The 19,082-nt window shown below is 38.4% G+C and overlaps 1 protein-coding gene and 1 pseudogene across 5 annotated transcripts in view; one reads left to right on the top strand and one right to left on the bottom strand.

Moving 5' to 3' along the window:
* The window catches only part of LOC141374014 (mitochondrial import inner membrane translocase subunit Tim9 pseudogene), a 781,319-nt pseudogene that overhangs the window by 185,676 nt on the left and 576,561 nt on the right, over positions 1-19,082 (top strand).
* The window catches only part of PLA2G4A (phospholipase A2 group IVA), a 165,749-nt gene that overhangs the window by 7,458 nt on the left and 139,209 nt on the right, over positions 1-19,082 (bottom strand). For all 5 annotated transcript variants that reach the window (XM_073900074.1, XM_073900072.1, XM_025877816.2 and 2 more), the window contains 2 exons: positions 3,077-3,272; positions 1,428-1,585 (listed from right to left, as the gene is read on the bottom strand). In XM_073900074.1, the coding sequence (XP_073756175.1) occupies positions 1,428-1,585; positions 3,077-3,272 (354 nt within the window). The remainder of the gene's footprint in view (positions 1-1,427; positions 1,586-3,076; positions 3,273-19,082) is intronic.

Below are 19,082 nucleotides of genomic sequence, written 5' to 3' on the forward strand. Positions count from 1 at the left end.
TACTTTGAAGAATATATAAATAAAACTATATCATTCTTTATAGCAAACAGCTTAGCAGGTTTTATATAAACCAGAACTGAAAAACAATGAGAAAAATGTAGCTGTTTAAGTTACAGATACAGATATCTATCCATTCACACTCATCTACAATATACACAGACATACTTATAAATATATATATATGTATGTATGTGTATCCTTTTATTTTTCCAAGCCCAAGAGGGTATTTATATATTCCTACAGTCCATTTTTTTTTCCATTTGAGGACAACTGATCAAGTTTAATATATTTCATCCCAAGGAATACATTGTTTTGAGTTTGTTAGTTTCACACTAGAAATAGGATTGTTCTGCCATTACCCCTTGGTTCTCTTTTGACAGCATGGGGTTTTATTAAACACAACTCTATCTTGAGAATGTCTGTTTAAATCATAGCTTAAAATACTGATTTTCTCTTAATCCAGCATATGGATTTCAGATGACTGATTGTAAGATAAAAGAAAAAAGATAAAATATATTTAGAAAACTAATCCCATATACACAGAACCCTCATTCATATACTGTGCTTTCTTTTGCACCATTTGCAAGGTATCCAAAAAGATTGGCAAATCAGATACAACACTTTTCCCTCCCCAATTAATTTCTTTCTTTTTCTTTTACTCTTTTCTTTTTAATGTGCAAAATCCAGCTAGGCTAATGAACTTGGGCTTTCACAATGGATAATAATTTGTCAGACACTGTGATTTGGAACTACAAGCCAACATGATTCCAGTTACACAACAGTGTTCTTAAATGGTGAGTTAGAGATCACAGAATTTCACATGGTCAAGGAATCTTAGCCGCAGATATACGGGGGTTAGGGATGACCTAAGTGAAGAGAATGACTCGTTTCTGAAGTTCCTAACACAAAGCGTACTTGATATCTCATGAGCTAAAAATGGGAAGGCTGCTACTTTTGGCAACATTCCCAAGATCTACAAAAATAAGAGCATTTAAAAGCATGAGTGTATCTATGAAAACTCATGATATTTTAGCAGATAACTACACTTCTGGTTACATTCACTTTCCTACCTTTATATTTCCTTTTTATCACTTTTCTTCCTACTCATAATTTATTTTTATCAGATGACGAGTACTAGATAGTAAGTACTATATACTTTGGGAAAGAGGCTGAGTATTAACCAATCCTTCAATCAAATTATCATATAAAATATGGGCTCTGACAATTTAGAGCGATTACTCTATATTTGTGATTTTTATAGGGTTCTTTTGGAAAGTAATAAAATAACGTACAAAAAATAAAATGGTACAATTTGGATGATATCATTCATAAACCTTATTTTTATTTTTAATGAATTAAAAAGGCATTGCTATGTTCATGTGATATGGAAGTATGTGACATTGTCAAGGATCACAGGAGATACTTACATCAATGTTGTTCAGGGTATTGAAGCGCATGAGATCATGCAGCCTTTTGAATGCTTGATTTGTATATTGAAAGTTGAAGGTCGAAAATGGTGATTCAGGGTCATCAAAAATATCAAAATCAGCTATCTCTTTCTCTTCTTTAGTTTCTCTCGGAACACCTAAATATTAGAAGAGTCTCAAAGGTTGTGATTTTGAAAACACCAAAATATCTCTAAAACCCAAGAAAGAAAACATACAGATAGCTGTCAACATAACATAGGGAGCCCTCACTGGGGTCATGGGATCTGTAGTATGCACTGTTATGCTCTCACCCATATTCCCTGGGTTGAGATATCCAGGTGTTCTGCCTGGGAAACTTCCGATTGCCCGCATTTGCATCTTTCTACCCCATCCTGCAACAGGCTGTTTTGCTCTCTAGCAGCAGGTTGTAAGTTCTGGTAAATAACACTCTGCCCCAGGCAGCAGTCAACCAAAGACTCTAGGAAGTTAGGATATAAATACCCCAGTTCCCTTGACTCTTGTGGTATGAATGGGAAGGATGATTCTGGAGCATAGTTTCTATTCCATTTCCTAGGCTTTCCCAAAAGGATCAAATCTTCCTCGTGGTAGTTGGCTTACTAACACATCTTTTGTTGTCTACCTTCATCACTTCCCTACATCCTTAGTAAAATCCCCTAGTCCACCCAAATAAACGGTCTGCACTTGAATTCCTTTCCTGGAATCTGCTTCTGGGGAATCCAAACCAAAACATTATCAAACTGTGTTCATGCCACAGGAATCCCCTACGCAGTCTCTATTTGAGAATTAACAGTGATAGAAAATTCTCTGGGTTTCAAGTACTCCTACTGTTAAATAACTAAAAATACCCACCAATTCTTCCTTCTCTTGTTTTGAAGAATGACTCGTAATAACCTCCCTTCCTACTGATCCTTTCTCTGTCTTCCTCCACCATCTGGAAGATCACTTTCTTCTCCATCATCCCATGTCAAATTTGCCATGACTTTCTTTTATATCTTTCCTATCATAACTGAACTTTCTGGTCCAAGGATAATATGATTTTTAGGCCTTAAGCATCCTGCTTGTCAATCTCTAGATCGCCTTTTGTTAATCAATATTTTCCAGGATATAGAAGAATCTATAGACTCTGGATGTAGTAAAACAGGACAACTGTGCCTTGAACTTGATTCTCTTTTTCTACAAAACATAACAAAGCAACCTGAAATTATTATTTATGTTGTACTGCTGGGTTATATTAATCCTGTGGTTACTGAACATTCCCAGAGTTTTTGTATGATTTGTTCTGAAACAAGGGCTCCCTTGCAAGGGTAATTTTCAAAATATTTAATAATCCCTATGGCAAGGGTGCCAATCAATCAGAGCAAACATAAGCCCCGGTTTTGGAATAAAGCCCCAGAGATTTTTATTGAGCCAGTTGTTGACATATCAGTTTCTGAATTATGAAGAACTCAGGGAATCTTGGAGTGAGGAAGAGGGCAGTACTTGAGGTCTCAGGATAGTAGCTATTTATCAAGGTAAGGGGAGCATTCAAAATTGTAGTGGCTAGTACCACAAGTGCTGTTATAAACCCACTTAATATCAGTCTTTTACCGGATTTCTACTTTATAGAACATAATTTATTCCCCACATACCTGGAGCCTTGTACTTTCTGAAGTTGATGTTGGCCAGAACAAAGTGGATGATAGTTGGGCAGTCTTTCTCCATATCAGGATTCTTGGGTTTAAAGACATAGCACTCTTTCAGTCCTTCTCGATCAAACACTTGAGGATCAATCTTTGGAAAGGGGAGCTTGTTCATTTTGGCCCACTTTTCTGCAAGCAGAAGTTCCTATGGAGGAGAGGTAAAGATGCATTTGGGAATTTTCAGTTTTCATTTATTCAGTTGGTTTGGCCATCATTCAATGTTCATCAAGTGTTAACTGTGTGCTAGAAATATGCTCCTTGCTAAGATGAATAATGACCCTGTTCTCCAGAAGCTCATTAATTTAAAAAAAATTACAAAAGCACTCTATAAACACACTTGTTAATTTTTGGCATAGGGCTAGCTCTATAGAAGGCATGTGAAAATTTGCTGATGAACTGAACTGAATGAAATTATAGTGATGTAATTGTTATAGGAAAAAAAAACATTAGGGCTCTGGGTATTTATAAGCCATGTGAACATTTTTTAACCCTTAAGAGTCAAAGAATGATGAAGCAAAATGAGGAACACTCTGGTACTGGATTTTTACTTGTACCTTCTCAACACAACCAATTAAAATTAGTAAATTTTATGTATACAAAGATATTTGAGTTACTCTGAATCAGCTTTTCTTTTGCATCTGTTTATAAAAAGAATTTAACTTCTGGACTCAGAATGTTATATGTGTAGTGGCCACGAATGGGCCAGACAGGTAAACCAAGAGTTTAGCTAATGGGCGTGGCAGATTGTGTGATGGTTTCCACATATTAGCTCCCTTCCCGGTAAGAGAATTATACATCCCCACCAGAATGAGAAGACACCTAAACAGAACGACAGCAGTTGATTTGTAGCTGCTGACATGAAACTTGACCAAGAAAAACATGTATGCTGTTCGCCACTGAGATTTTAGGTTTGTTTCTGCATCAAGGCTGACTAATGCAGTGGGTAAGCACGCGCGCGCACACACACACACACACACACACACACACACACACACACACACACAGTATTAGATTTAAACAAGAAAGCATAAATTAATATGGAAAGATGCTACAAATACAGCTTGTTTATGTTTATATACAGCTTAAGGGGTAGTGAGAAAAATAAGAAGCAGACTCTCAGTGGTAAAAGGGCAGACTCTGGGGCCTGATTGTGTGAGTTCAAATGCAAGCTGTGGGACCATGGGCATGTTTCCTAATGTCTCCACACTCAATAACCTCAAATATAAAATGAGTATGATAATAATAATATATATCTTATGATTGCCAGTAGAATAAAATAATGTCTGTACAGTATTCAGAATGGTCCCGGACACCTATCAATTGCTATACAGAAGTTTGATAAATAAATGTCAATAAAGAGAGGAAGAGAGGTGGAAGGGGAAAAGTAAGGAAAGAAAAGTTAAAAGAAAGAGAGACAGGTACAGAGAAATTCCCATAGAGATGAGGTTTTAGGGTAATGATCATTACAATCTCAAGTTATTTTAACCTACTCTTTGTCATCACATCGATTTATTCAATGATAACCATTAGTTGCAAATCAAAGCTCCATGCTAAGAGGTGGGGATATCACAGTGAGTGAAACTCTTGTCATTACGGGATTTATAGCCTGGTGACTGAAAGATAATAACCAAATAAGTCCTTAAGCTTAAAACCGTAGTAAATGCTATGAAAAAAGTATTCACCATGAGATCTGCAGTATATGTGGACTATTTCTTCAGAGTGTATATTAATTCATTCAACAATTATTACTGAATACCTGCTATGTTCTAGGCATAACTTGGCTGTCTTTGAATCCTTGAAGACCATAAATCAATGGGAAAGATAAATAATAGATATGATGGTACAGTATGATAGAGGTGGAGGATGTGATGGATGTCTCCATGCCTGGGCTGTGCAGTCTGAAAGGCCCACCTCAAATGCAGACACCTTGATTTGCTAGCTGGGTGGTCTGAGACACACTGCGTAGCCACCATAAGTCAACAGGGAAGAAATTATTTTGTGGTGTGTATTTAGTGATATTCCCCTAATGGCACCATGGGAATCCAAAGAACCAACCAACCAACTAACCAAACAGAGACCAGGCTGTTCACTATCCCTGAAATGCTAGGCTCCCAACCCCATTTCACCTACATTCCACCTATTTCTTACTTCTCAGCAACTCTTTTTCTATCACTGTATGTAAAGTTAATATCATTATCTTCCTCAGGACTGATATGAGGATTAAATGAGATAATGTATTTTTAAAAACTCAGTAATTTATATTTAACAATATAATTTATATTTTAAATATTTATATTTAAAACAGCACCTTAAATTTATAGAAAAACATACATTCAACTTTCACTGTTCCTGATGCTTCTAGAATGTTGTGAATTTTATGTTGATCAACTCTCAATGCCATTTACAATAAAAATCTGGGAGAAGAAAGGATTTAATGTATATTAAAGCAGTTGTTGCATAAACTAATAGGCAAAACATGATATTTTACTGAAAAAAATATATTTTATTATATAATATTATATTTATATACATATTCTAGTTTGAAATTTGAGGAAATTTAAGGAAACTTTTATCACTAGCTCCTTTTTTACCTCCTGTTCAGTTGAATTATTCAGTTTATTTCTTGTCTGGCACTTTCACAATTATTCATTCAAGATTATTCAACACCAGAATAAAACCAAAAGTTCATACTGTGGATCAATTGCATGAGAATGAGGCAAAAAAAAAAAGAGCTTTCTAGTGTTTACAAACATGACTCAGGATGACTAACGATGTGTGGATGTGTGGGGAAAGAGGAAAAGGGAACTTCGTGAGGTAAAAGACCAAGCTATTTTTAGATAGATATTTCATGTTGGAATCAGGAAGCAACTGAAACTTTCCCTTTCCTGATATGATCCTCCTGTGGAAAAGGTTAAAAACTGATGACTAGAGAGACGGTGATTACAGGATGGAAAAACTACCTCCATTCTGATGTCTCGTTTCTCTGTAAAGACAGAAACAATGACCCAGACTATGACTAGAGCAGACGAGTTTGAAAGGGGTATTTTAGAAGAATGCCATGAGCAAGAACATTGCTGCTTCATAAATTATGGCAATATGCCTATCATAAGTATCCATTTTGGTTGTTGGACACCTCATATACTTCAGATTTCCACAGACTGACTCATGGTAAATTGCTAGTACCCTTCAAAGCAATACTTTGTAAGATGTACTCATTTTTGAGTACTAAGACACTGTGAAGGATAAGAAAAACAGTCTAAGTAACACAGAAATATATTCAAACTATAGTGTGAGTGGCATATATATGCCACTTTATTTATTTTTATATATGGATAAATATATATGTATTTTTAAATATATAAATATATATTTATATATAGTAAATTAGCTTTTCTCAAGAGGAAATGAGCTTTTTCTCTGCACACACCTAGGATACAGGCTTTCTATGATGTTTCTCAATATTTACAATCTATTTTTGGATTGGGAAGTGGTATAAGTATAAATATGCGTGTAAATACGTAAATAAATTGAATCTTAAAAAAATTATTGAAGCAAGTAATAGAAGATACAATGGATAGAAATTATAATTTAGAATTCAGTATTTTGTGGGTATGGTCATCATCACTTCCAATAAAAAGCATGCTGGTATTAGGTTCCAAGAGCTTTATAATGCAACAGGTGTGAAAATAATTTTGCATATTTAATAATGTGTAGAATTTACATAGCACTTCATAGTTCTTGTTAGTTCCTCACTAAGATGTTACTATACCTTCACAAAAATATGTAGAGAACTTAATGTTGGGTATATCTACTCATCACAAGGCATCTGATCCTTAATGACCAATACAGGTGTAGTGGGTTCAGTGGGGACCCTCCAAAAGATAAGTCCATGCTCTTACCCCCCTACCCAGCCCCAGGACATATGAGGGTGACCTTATTTGGAAGAGGGGTTTTTGCAAATGTAATTAAGCTAAGGGTCTGAAGATGAGATCGTCATGGGTTATCTGAGTGGGCCATAAATCCAATGACAAATATCCTCATTAAGACACACACACAGAAGAGAGGCCATCTGGAGCTGGAGGCTGACACTGGAGTTATGTAGCCATAAGCCAAGGAAAGCCTGGAGCTGCCAGAAGCTGGAAAAGGCAAGGACAAATTCTTCTGTAGAGCCTTTGCAGGGAGTGTGGCCCAGAGGAAACCTTGATTTCAATTTCTGGCCTCCAGAACTGTGAGAGAATACATTTCTGTTTGTTTTAATCCACTCCACTTGTGGTAATTTGTGATGGCAGCCCTTGGAAACTAATATTTGAGGTAAATCTGTACATGCTACATTTAGCAACAGGCTGTTCTCTTTATCAGCCATAGTGAATCAATGCCCGGAAAGCTAACACTTGGACCGTTCGGCCATGATGGTGCGGCAACCCAAAATACAAGTCAGAAGTAAATCATATTGAAGAGGCTCTAACACAAGGATCATGCCATAATGTTAACAAATAAATCAGGTTGGTGTGGGAAAATACAATTCTTTTTCTGTTGTGTGTGTGTGTGTGTGTGTGTGTGTGTGTGTGTGTGTGTGAGAGAGAGAGAGAGAGAGAGAGAGAGAGAGAGAGAGAGAGAGAGATTGATGGATTTTGGCCTTGAGTGAAAAACAGAAAGATGAAGTCAATTTAGATACATTACTTCCGTCATTTGTGAAGACTGGCTCATCTCCAATTTTCCTTCGTTCCCTCCTCCTCTTTGCCTTCCCTCATTACCTCCTTCTCTCCTTTTCTCCTTCCTTCTTTCCTTTTATTTTTAAGAAAATGAATCCACTGTTCTGGTTTCTGCTTATTAAGCATTTAAAAGGGCACTGAAAAACTGAGTTAGATTTTATGTCCAATATATGGCAACATAATACAAAATAACATTATTTAGGGCATAATAACTCTAATTTAGTACTCTCCATAAAATTTAGTAAGTCCCCCCCCCCAAGAAAAATCTCTAGTGGTAAACTCTGAATTTTCCTATACTCCTTGCTTGCTCCTCACCAGAGCCAAAGCTTTCTTAAAATTGTTGTTGTTTTTTTTTTTTTTTTCCTAAAATCACAGTCTGTTTCTTTTGCAGACTTGAATAGGAAGACCCTGGCTTATTTTCATGAACACCATGAAAGACACATGCTATTAGAATTCTCCTTGGATGGACCCTAATGGCGAAATAAATTTGCATGGCATATATCTAAGCTATTAAAGGGTTAACAAAAAGAAACTTGACAAAATGAAACACAGAGTTGTTTTTCTTAAATCAGTTAACAAGAATATTATTTAGAATCATGGGACGTGGGATGCCTGGGTGGCTCAGTCGTTAAGCATCTGCCTTCGGCTCAGGTCATTATCCCAGGGTCCTGGGATCGAGCCCCGCATCGGGCTCCCTGCTCTGCAGGGAGCCTGCTTCTCCCTCTCCCACTCCCCCTGCTTGTGTTCCCTCTCTTGCTGTGTCTCTCTCTATCACATAAATAAATAAGAATCTTAAAAAAAAAAAAAAAGAATCAGGAGGCTCTTTATATCCAGACCACTATCAGGGTACGTGCCTACAAATCTAAAAAAAAAAAACCCCCAAAAAACCCCCTCCAGTATTACTCACAGTGACATCATCAGTTTCCAAGGCCAGTTACAACACAGATATATTAAAAACTGTGATTGCTGTTATCAAAAGCCATGATATCTATCATTCATATCTCCCTGACACAATCTGAGATTTAACTATTCTTATGAAATGCTTATATCAATAATTGTGAAATAAAGTTTGTGGTTTTAATTTTTGGCCCAGCATTTTTGCTCTGCTCTTTTATTACAAATGGCATCCCTATTTCAGTCTCAAAACCAGAAAATCATTCACTATTTAATCGACTTAATAAAATCCTGTTATTACACTGGAGCTTTTCCCCTCCTCTCAAAGAACTTCATGTAGATTCCTTATCAATTTTTAAACCTTACTATGTCTAAAATAAGTATCCTAAAAACAATAAAAAATAAAATAAGTGTCCTACTTCAGCTTTAATACTATAGTATTTTTTCATCAATTTAAAAATTACATTTGGGGGCGCCTGGGTGGCTCAGCTGGTTAAGTGACTGAGAAAGTCGGTTAAGAGGGAAAGTGACATGAAAGTTGGAAATAGAGCATTGTTAAAAAATTCTTTCATATTCACATACAGACATACCATGCTGTGTTCATAATTATATTTAAAAAATATTTAACGACATGGGAAAATGCTCACACTATAATTTTAAGTAGAAAGAAGCAGAATGCGAGAGGGGTGGAGCAAGATGGCAGAGGAGTAGGAGACCTGGATTTCGTCTGGTCTCAGGAATTCAGCTGGATAGGGATCAAAGCATTCTGAACACCTAGGAACTCAACAGGAGATCGAAGAAAAGAATAGCAACAACTCTCTGAACAGAAAAGCGACCACTTTCTGGAAGGTAGAATGTGCAGAGAAGTGAATCCGAGGCAATATTCGGGAGGATAGACAGCGGGGGAGGGGGCCTCCATCGGCCGCTTCTGGCAAGTGATAGAACCACGGAGCACAAAATCGGAACTTTTAGAAGTCGGCTCCGCTGAGGGACGTCGCTCCAGTGGCTAAGCGGGGTTGGAAACCTCGCAGGACAGTGTGGTCTCAGGACCCTCGGGGTCACAGAAAGACCAGGGGTGCCTGAGTGCGGCAGAGCTCCCAGGTATCAGAGGAGGGAAGCTGGCTGCAGAGATGGAGCTGTGGCATGGGCTCTCAGCTCGGGGTTGCCATAAACTGTGATCGGCGAAACAGGTGGGCCACTGCTCCTCCAGCAGGGACCCAACAAGCGGCAGATACGGGGAGACTCCCCTTCCTCCCCCGGGAGGGGTGGCACGGGAGCGCACCGCAGGGATCTGCTGGGTTTGGAGACTCTACACGGGGTCGGGTGCCAGAGATAGAAACGTTCGATCACAGGCCGGGTGAGCACGGAGTGCGGCCAGACACCGGGGAGACGGGAGTGACTGCTTCTCTCTGGGGGCGCACCGAGGAGTGGGGCCCCAAGTTCTCGGCTCCTCTGGGGCGGAGATTGGGAGGCCACCATTTTCACTCTCGTCCTCCAACACTGTATGGAAAGCTTGCAGGGAACAAGAGCTCCCGAGAGCAAACCCGAGCAGATTGTGTAGCCGGGACCGGCAAGGGCGGAGCAATTCCACCTCCGGCAAAGACATTTGGGAACCACGGCAACAGGCCCCTCCCCCAGAAGATCAGCGCGAACAGCCAGCCAAGACCAAGTTTATCGATCAATGAGAATGGCAGAACTCCAGCACTAGGAGAATACTGCACATAGAATTCATGGCTTTTTTTTTTACCATGATTAATTAGTCTTTCAAAGTTAATTTTTTAAACTGTTTTCTTTTTTTGAGTTTTTCTTTTTCCCTTTTTCAAACAACATCTTATCAATCCCTTGTTTAAAAAAAATTCTTATTTTTCATTTTTAGAGTCATATTCTATCCCTTCATGGTAGTTACCCTTATTTTTGGCATATATATGTATGTTGTTCTCTCTTTAAAATTTTGAGATACAGTTTCTTCTAACATATCAAAATATACCCTAAATCTCTAGTGTATGGCTTTGTTCTAGTCTCCTGCCTGATCAAATTCTCTCCCCTTTTTTTTCCTTCTTTCTTTTTTTAATCCTCTTCTTTCTTTTTTCAAGCACCTTATCAATTCCTTTTTTTTAAAACTTTTTATAATGCTCATCTTTACAGTCATATTCCCTCCCTTCACTGTATCAACCCTTATTTTGTACATATATAAGTCTTTCTTTAAAATTTTGGGAGGCACTTTCTTCTAACAGACTAAAATATACCCAAAATCTAGTGTGTGGCACTGATCTATGCACTACCCTGATCATATGTGATCATGTTCTGTTTTTTTTTTTTTGTTTTGTTCTGTTTTTGTTTGTTTTTATCTTTCTCTTTTTTTTTTTCTTTTTATTCTTTCTTTCCCTTTCTTTTCCCCTGGTTTCAGGTCTTTTCTGATTTGTTTAGAGTATATTTTCTGGGGATGTTGTTAACCTGTTAGCATTTTGTCCTCTCATTCATCTATTCTCTTCTGGACAAAATGACAAGACAAAAGAAATCACCTCAACAAAAAGAACAAGAGGTAGTACCGTCAGCCAGGGACCTACTCAATACGGACATTAGTACGATGTCGGACCTAGAGCTCAGAATCATGACTTTAAAGATACTAGCTGGGCTTGAAAAAAGCATGGAAGTTATTAGAGAAACCCTTTCTGGAGAAATAAAAGAACTAAAATCTAACCAAGTCAAAATCAAAAAGGCTATTAATGAGGTGCAATCAAAAATGGGGTCACTAACTGCTAGGATAAATGAGGCAGAAGAGAGAATTAGCGATATAGAAGACCAAATGACGGAAAATAAAGAGGCTGAGAAAAAGAGAGATAAACAACTACAGGATCACGAGGGCAGAATTTGAGAGATAAGCGATACGATAAGATGAAACAACATTAGAATAATTGGGATCCTGGAAGAAGAAGAGAGAGAGAGAGGGGCAGAAGGTATATTGGAGCAAATAATAGCAGAGAACTTCCCTAATGTGAGGAAGGAAACAGGCATCAAAATCCAGGAGGCACAGAGAACTCCTCTCAAAATCAATAAAAATAGGTCCACACCCCGAACTAATAGTAAAACTTACGAGTCTCAGAGACAAAGAGAAAATCCTGAAAGCAGCTTGGGAGTAGAGATATGTAACCTACAATGGTAGAAACATTAGATTGGCAACAGACCTATCCACAGAGACCTGGCAGGCCAGAAAGGACTGACGTGATATCTTCAGAGCACTAAACGAGAAAAATATGCAGCCAAGAATACTATATCCAGCTAGGCTGTCATTGGAAATTGAAGGAGAGATAAAAAGCTTCCAGGACATACAAAAACTAAAGGAATTTGCAAACACGAAACCAGTCCTCCAAGAAATATTGAAAGGGGTCCTCTAAGCAAAGAGAGAGCCTAAAAGCAGCATAGATCACAAAGGAACACAGACAATATACAGTATCAGTCACCTTACAGGCAATACAATGGCACTGAATTCATATCTTTCAATAGTTACCCTGAATGTAAATGGGCTCAATGCCCCAATCAAAAGACACAGGCTATCAGATTGGATTAAAAAACAAGACCCATCAATATGCTGTCTACAAGAGACTCATTTAAGACCCAAAGACACCCCCAGATTGAAAGTGAGGGGGTGGAAAACCATTTACCATGCTAATGGACACCAGGAGAAAGCTGGGGTGGCAATCCTTATATCAGACAAATTAGATTTAAACCAAAGACTGTAATAAGAGATGAAGAAGGACACTATATCCTACTTAAAGGGTCTATCCAACAACAAGATCTAACAGTTGTAAATATTTATGCCGCTAACATGGGAGCAGCCAATTGTATAAGCCAATTAATAACAAAAGCAAAGAAACACATTGACAACAATACAATAATAGTGGGGAATTTTAACACCCCCTGACTGAAATGGACAGATCATCTAAGCAAAAGATCGACAAGGAAATAACGACTTTAAACGACACACTGGACCAAATGGAATTCACAGACATATTCAGAACAGTCCATCCCAAAGCAACGGAATACACATTCTTCTCTAGTGCCCATGGAACATTCTCCAGAAGAGATCACATCCTAGGTCACAATCAGGTCTCAACCGGTACCAAAAGATTGGGATTATTCCCTGCATATTTTCAGACCACAATGCTTTGAAACTTGAACTCAATCACAAGAGGAAAGTCGGTACGAACTCAAATACATGGAGGCTAAAGAGCATCCTACTAAAGAATGAATGGGTCAACCAGAAAATTAAAGAAGAATTAAAAAAATTCATGGAAATCAATGAAAATGAAAACAAAACTTCAAAATATTTGGGATGCAGCAAAGGCAGCCCTAAGAGGAAAGTATATAGCAATACAAGCCTTTCTCAAGAAACAAGAAAGGTCTCAAATACACAACCTAACCCTACACCTAAAAGAGCTGGAGAAAAAACAGCAAATCAAGCCTAAACCCAGCAGGAGAAGAGAAATAATAAAGATCAGAGCAGAAATCAATGAAATAGAAACCAAAAGAACAGTAGAAGAGATCAACAAAACTAGGAGCTGGTTCTTTGCAAGAATTAACAAGATTGATAAATCCCTGGCCAGACTTATCAAAAAGAAAAGAGAAATGACCCAAATCAACAAAATCATGAATGAAAGAGGAGAGATCACAACCAACATCAAAGAAATACAAACAATTATAAGAACATATTATGAGCAACTCTATGCCAGCAAATTAGATAACCTGGAAAAAATGGATGCATTCCAGAGATGTATCAACTACCAAAATTGAACCAGGAAGAAACAGAAAACATGAACAGACCTAACACACTAAGGACATTGAAGCAGTCATCAAAAATCTCCGAACAAACCAAAACCCAGGGCCAGATGGCTTCCCAGGGGAATTCTACCAAACATTTAAAGAAGAATTAATACCTATTCTCCTGAAACTGTTCCAAAAAATAGAAATCGAAGGAAAACTTCCAAACTCATTTTATGAGGCCACCATTACCTTGATCCCAAAACCAGACAAAGACCCCATCAAGAGGAGAATTACACACCAATATCCTTGATGAACATGGATGCAAAAATTTTCATCAAAATACTAGCCAATAGGATCCAACAGTACATGAAAAGGATTCTTCACCATGACCAAGTGGGATTGATCCCTGGGCTGCAAGGTTGGTTCAACATCCACAAATCAATCAACGTGATACAATACATTAACAAAAGAAAGAACAAGAATCCTATGATCCTCTCAATAGATGCAGAAAAAGCATTTGACAAAGTACAGCACCCTTTCTTGATCAAAACTCTTCAGAGTATAGGGATAGAGGGTACATACCTCAATATCATAAAAGCCAGCTATGAAAAACCTACAGCAAATATCACTCTCAGTGGGGAAAAGCTAGAGCTTCCCCCTAAGGTCAGGAATGTGGCTGGGATGTCCACTATCACCACTGCTATTTAACATAGCATTAGAAGTCCTAGCCACAGCAACCAGACAACAAAAAGAAATCAAAAGCATCCAAATCGGCAAAGAGGAAGTCAAACTCTCACTCTTTGCAGGTGATATGATACTTATGTGGAAAATCCAAAAGACTCCACCCCAAAACTGCTAGAACTCATACAGGAATTCAGTCAAGTGCCAGGATATAAAATCAATGCACAGAAATCAGTGGCATTCCTATACACCAACAACAAGACAGAAGAGAGAGAAATTAAGGAGTTGATCCCATTTACAATTGCACCCAAAACCGTAAGATACCTAGGAATAAATCTAACCAAAGAGGCAAAGGATCTGCACTCAGAAAACTATAAAATACTCATGAAAGAAATTGAGGAAGACACAAAGAAATGGAAAAACGTTGCATGCTCATGGACTGGAAGAACAAACACTGTGAAGATGTCAATGCTACCTAGAGCAATCTATACATTCAATGCAATCCCCATCAAAATACCATCCAGTTTTTTCAAGGAAATGGAACAAAGAATCCTAAAATTTGTATGGAACCCGAAGAGACCCTGAACAGCCAGAGGAATGTTGAAAAAGAAAAGCACAGCTGGCGGCATCAGAATTCCGGACTTCCAGTCTATTACAAAGCTGTCATCATCAAGACAGTATGGTACTGGCACAAAAACAGACACACAGATCAATGGAACAGAATCGAGAGCCCAGAAATGGACCCTCAACTCTATGGTCAACTCATCTTTGACAAAGCAGGAAAGAATGTCCAATGGCAAAAAGATAGTCTCTTCAACAAATGGTGTTGGGAAAATTGGACAGCCACATGCAGAAGAATGAAACTGGACCATTTCCTTACACCATACACAAAAATAGACTCCAAATGGTTGAAAGACCTAGATGTGAGACAGGAGTCCATCAAAATCCTACAGGAGAACACAGGCAGCAATCTCTTCGACCTCAGCCGCAGCAACTTCTTCCTAGAAACATCGCCAAAGGCAAGAGAAGCAAGGGCAAGAATGAACTATTGGGATTTCATCAAGATAAAAAGCTTTTGCACAGCAAAGGAAACAGTCCACAAAAACAAAAGACAACCGACAGAATGGGAGAAAATATTTGCAAATGACCTATCAGATAAAGGACTAGTATCCAAAATCTATAAAGAACTCATCGAACTCAACACCCAAGGAACAAATAATCCAATCAAGAAATGGGCAGAAGACATGAACAGACATTTTTCCAAAGAAGACATCCAAATGGCCAACAGACACATGAAAAATTGCTCAACGTCGCTCGGCATCAGGGAAATCCAAATCAAAACCTCCATGAGATACCACCTCACACCAGTCAGAATGGCTAAAATTAACAAGTCAGGTAACGACAGATGTTGGCCGGGATGCGGAGAAAGGGGAACCCTCCGACACTGTTGGTGGGAATGCAAGCTGGTGCAACCACTCTGGAAAACAGTATGGAGGTTCCTCAAAAAGTTGAAAATAGAGCTACCATACAATCCAGCAATTGCACTACTGGGTATTTACCCCAAAGATACAAATGTAGGGATTCGAAGTGGTACGTGCACCCCAATGTTTATAGCAGCAATGTCCACAATAGCCAAACTGTGGAAAGAGTCAAGATGTTCATCGACAGATGAATGGATAAAGAAGATGTGGTATATATACACAATGGAATATTATGCAGCCATCAAAAGGAATGAGATCTTGCCAGTTGCAACGATGTGGATGGAACTGGAGGGTGTTATGCTGAGTGAAATAAGTCAATCAGAGAAAGACATGTATCATATGACCTCACTGATATGAGGAATTGTTAATCTCAGGAGACAAACTGAGGGTTGCTGGAGTGGTGGGGGGGTGGGAGGGATGGGGTGGCTGGGTGATAGACTTTGGGGAGGTTATGTGCTATGGTGAGCGCTGTGAATTGTGCAAGTCTGTTGAATCACAGATCTGTACCTTTGAAACAAATAATGCAATATATGTTAAGAAAAAAAAAGAGAAGAAGATAGCAGGAGGGGAAGAATGAAGGGGAGTAAATCAGAGGGGGAGATGAACCATGAGAGGCGATGGACTCTGAAAAACAAACTGAGGGTTCTAGAGGGGAGGGTGGTGGGGGGATGGGTTAGCCTGGTGATGGGTATTAAAGAGGGCACGTTCTGAGTGGAGCACTGGGTATTATGCACAAACAATGAATCATGGAACACCACATCAAAAACTAATGATGTAATGTATGGTTATTAACTTAACAATAAAAAAATTAAAGAGAAAGTAAAAAAAAGAAAAAGCCAAATGGAAAGCAATACGATCCTGGTGTACACACAGACAAAGACACACACAGACACACACAGACACACACACACAGAGTTACACACACACAGATACACACACACACACAGACACAAACACACAGACACTCAGATACACAGACACACACACACACACACAGAAGGAAGACTAAAGGAAAGCAGTAAAATACTAGCAATTGTTTATGAAAAACAGAAATGATATATATTCCAAATTTCTAAATTTTTTTTACAATAAGTATATATTCCTTTTAACTAGGAATAATGAATCAAAGTCCATTTAAAAACTACAATAAAGTACAATGATTCTTTTTAGAGGTACAAAGTCATATTCTCAAACCTTCCCAATATTAACTCATGAGGTAGTAGAGCTGTGATTCATATATAGAATGATGGCTTTGACATTTTACACTCCCATGGTGAGATAAATAATACAGTTTCTTCCACCTCCAGAACTAGCTTTGAAGCTATCATCTTAGAGTCATCCACTGGAACTCACCTCTCCACTGCTGCTCATGGTCAATCTAGCTCTTGGCTTTCTCAGTCACCCATCCTGTACAGTACTTCATTATCCTATGCTTTAATTATAGTAAACCCCTCTTTTTAAAAAAAATTAATTTTTTTTAAATGTGGGGCTTGAACTCACAACCCGAGATCAGAACCTGAGCTGAGATCAAGAGTCAGACGCTTAACAGACTGAGCCACCCAGGTGTCCTGTAGTAAATCCCTCTTAATTTTAATCTTTTGCTCTTCATTCTCCAAGTCATCCTACTTTCCACTGTGGGATTAATCATCCTAAAATTCCAATTTCATGAAGTCGTTTGTCAGCTGCAAACTCTTCACTGATTCTCTATTTCCCATCATCCAGCCCTAAAGCCCTCCTAATGGGAGCTTAGTATTTATCACTTCTAGTCAGATCGCTCCATCTCCTCAGACGTGCTCACTGTCATCCCTGTGCCATTTTCATCCTGTTCTATTTATTTCCCTGCTCATCTACTCCAGGACACACCTATCTACTCTTATATGGATCTCCCATAACACACATGCTTATATAAAGTCAAATAATTATTTAACAATACGTTTCTCATTTTCCTCCCAAGTGACTCTTGTGTATAAAAGTCTTTCCCCCAAGAAAGCTAAAATGTTTTGGAGATCAAGAACCATGGTTTATCATTAACTGCTGCACACAGGACACAGCACAGAAAAAAATACATGTAAAACGTGTTCTAAGGAGGCAGTTAGTAAAGGGGAAAAATCATTAGATTGTCATTCTGGAGCCTTGAAACTTGGTCCAGCGTGACCACTTCTTAACCAGCACTTTTCCAGCCAGGTCCTGGGGCTATGTTCTGTTCACCCATTATCTTATTTAATTTGTTGATATGATGAAATTGCTCATCTCACCAACCCTTGTTTTCTTGTCAGAATACCAGAAACTGCCTCAAAAAAAAAAAAAATCAAATGTGAAAGCATTTTTTTAAAAAAATGAGACTTTATATATATTAAAGAGCTGTTATGATAGCCACTATTAGTCTTGAGAGCAGTTAAATCATAGTATAATGGGAAGGAAAGCAGATGTCAGAGGACCTGGGTTATCACTGACTTCCTGGTTGACCTGGTTATCACTGACTCTTCCTCACTGACCTGAGTTATCACTGGTCCTTCATGGCTGACCTGGGTTATCACTGACTCTTCCTGGTTGGGAGATTATGGACTGTGTCACTTAACCTCTATGAATTTCCACGTCTTAATTGATGAAATGGGTATAATAACTCCATCACTCTCAGAATTTCATTCATTCACTCACAAAAAAATGACCTACTCACACTTTGGCCAACACTTATAATACAATTAGAACCAAATGATTAAAACATACATTCAAAATAGTGTTCTAGTTCCCAAGGAGTTCACAGACAGTGGAAGGTATCTATCCTATCTATCTATCTATCTATCTATCTATCTATCTATCTATCTAAAAGAAATTTCTCTCTCTATATATATAGAAATACATACAATACACCATGAAAATTGCCATATTTAGAAGAATCTACTAAGTCCTTTGTACTGACACTCGATCTGCGGAGGTCAAGAAAGATAACATTTGAGGTGTGTCTAGAGAAAGTTTGAGGTTTCCAGGTGGAGGGAACAGTAACATTCATGGTCTCACTTGGGTGAGGCCACAGTGCTGCTAAGCAATGTATGCTCCCTGTTCAGAATTTCTTCTCATTTCTTCAGAGGCAGACTTTTATTTTTGCCAGGATCCTGGCTCCACCACCACTACCCTCTCACTCTCAAAAGATAACACTGAATTATAATTTCTATAAAAGTGAGGAGTCATCAAGTGAATACTTTCTTAACTTCCCTCTCCATGCCTAACAGTGACCTTCCATCACAGCCATCATCTTCCCCCTGCCCTCTTGCCCCAATATCAACATTTATATATTACTCTCCACCTGTATTTTTATATCTCCTTTGCACTCCTCACCCCTGTAGCCTTCTGAGGGCTGTGACCCTATCATATATGCCATCTCTCCATTCTCCAATAACATCTTCATTAATGACTCCAGCCATCAGC

This window comes from Callorhinus ursinus, unplaced genomic scaffold, assembly GCF_003265705.2.
Source record: "Callorhinus ursinus isolate GAN/ISIS: 27379988/994484 unplaced genomic scaffold, GSC_fseal_2.0 scaffold13, whole genome shotgun sequence".
In the NCBI taxonomy this organism is placed as follows: domain Eukaryota; kingdom Metazoa; phylum Chordata; class Mammalia; order Carnivora; family Otariidae; genus Callorhinus; species Callorhinus ursinus.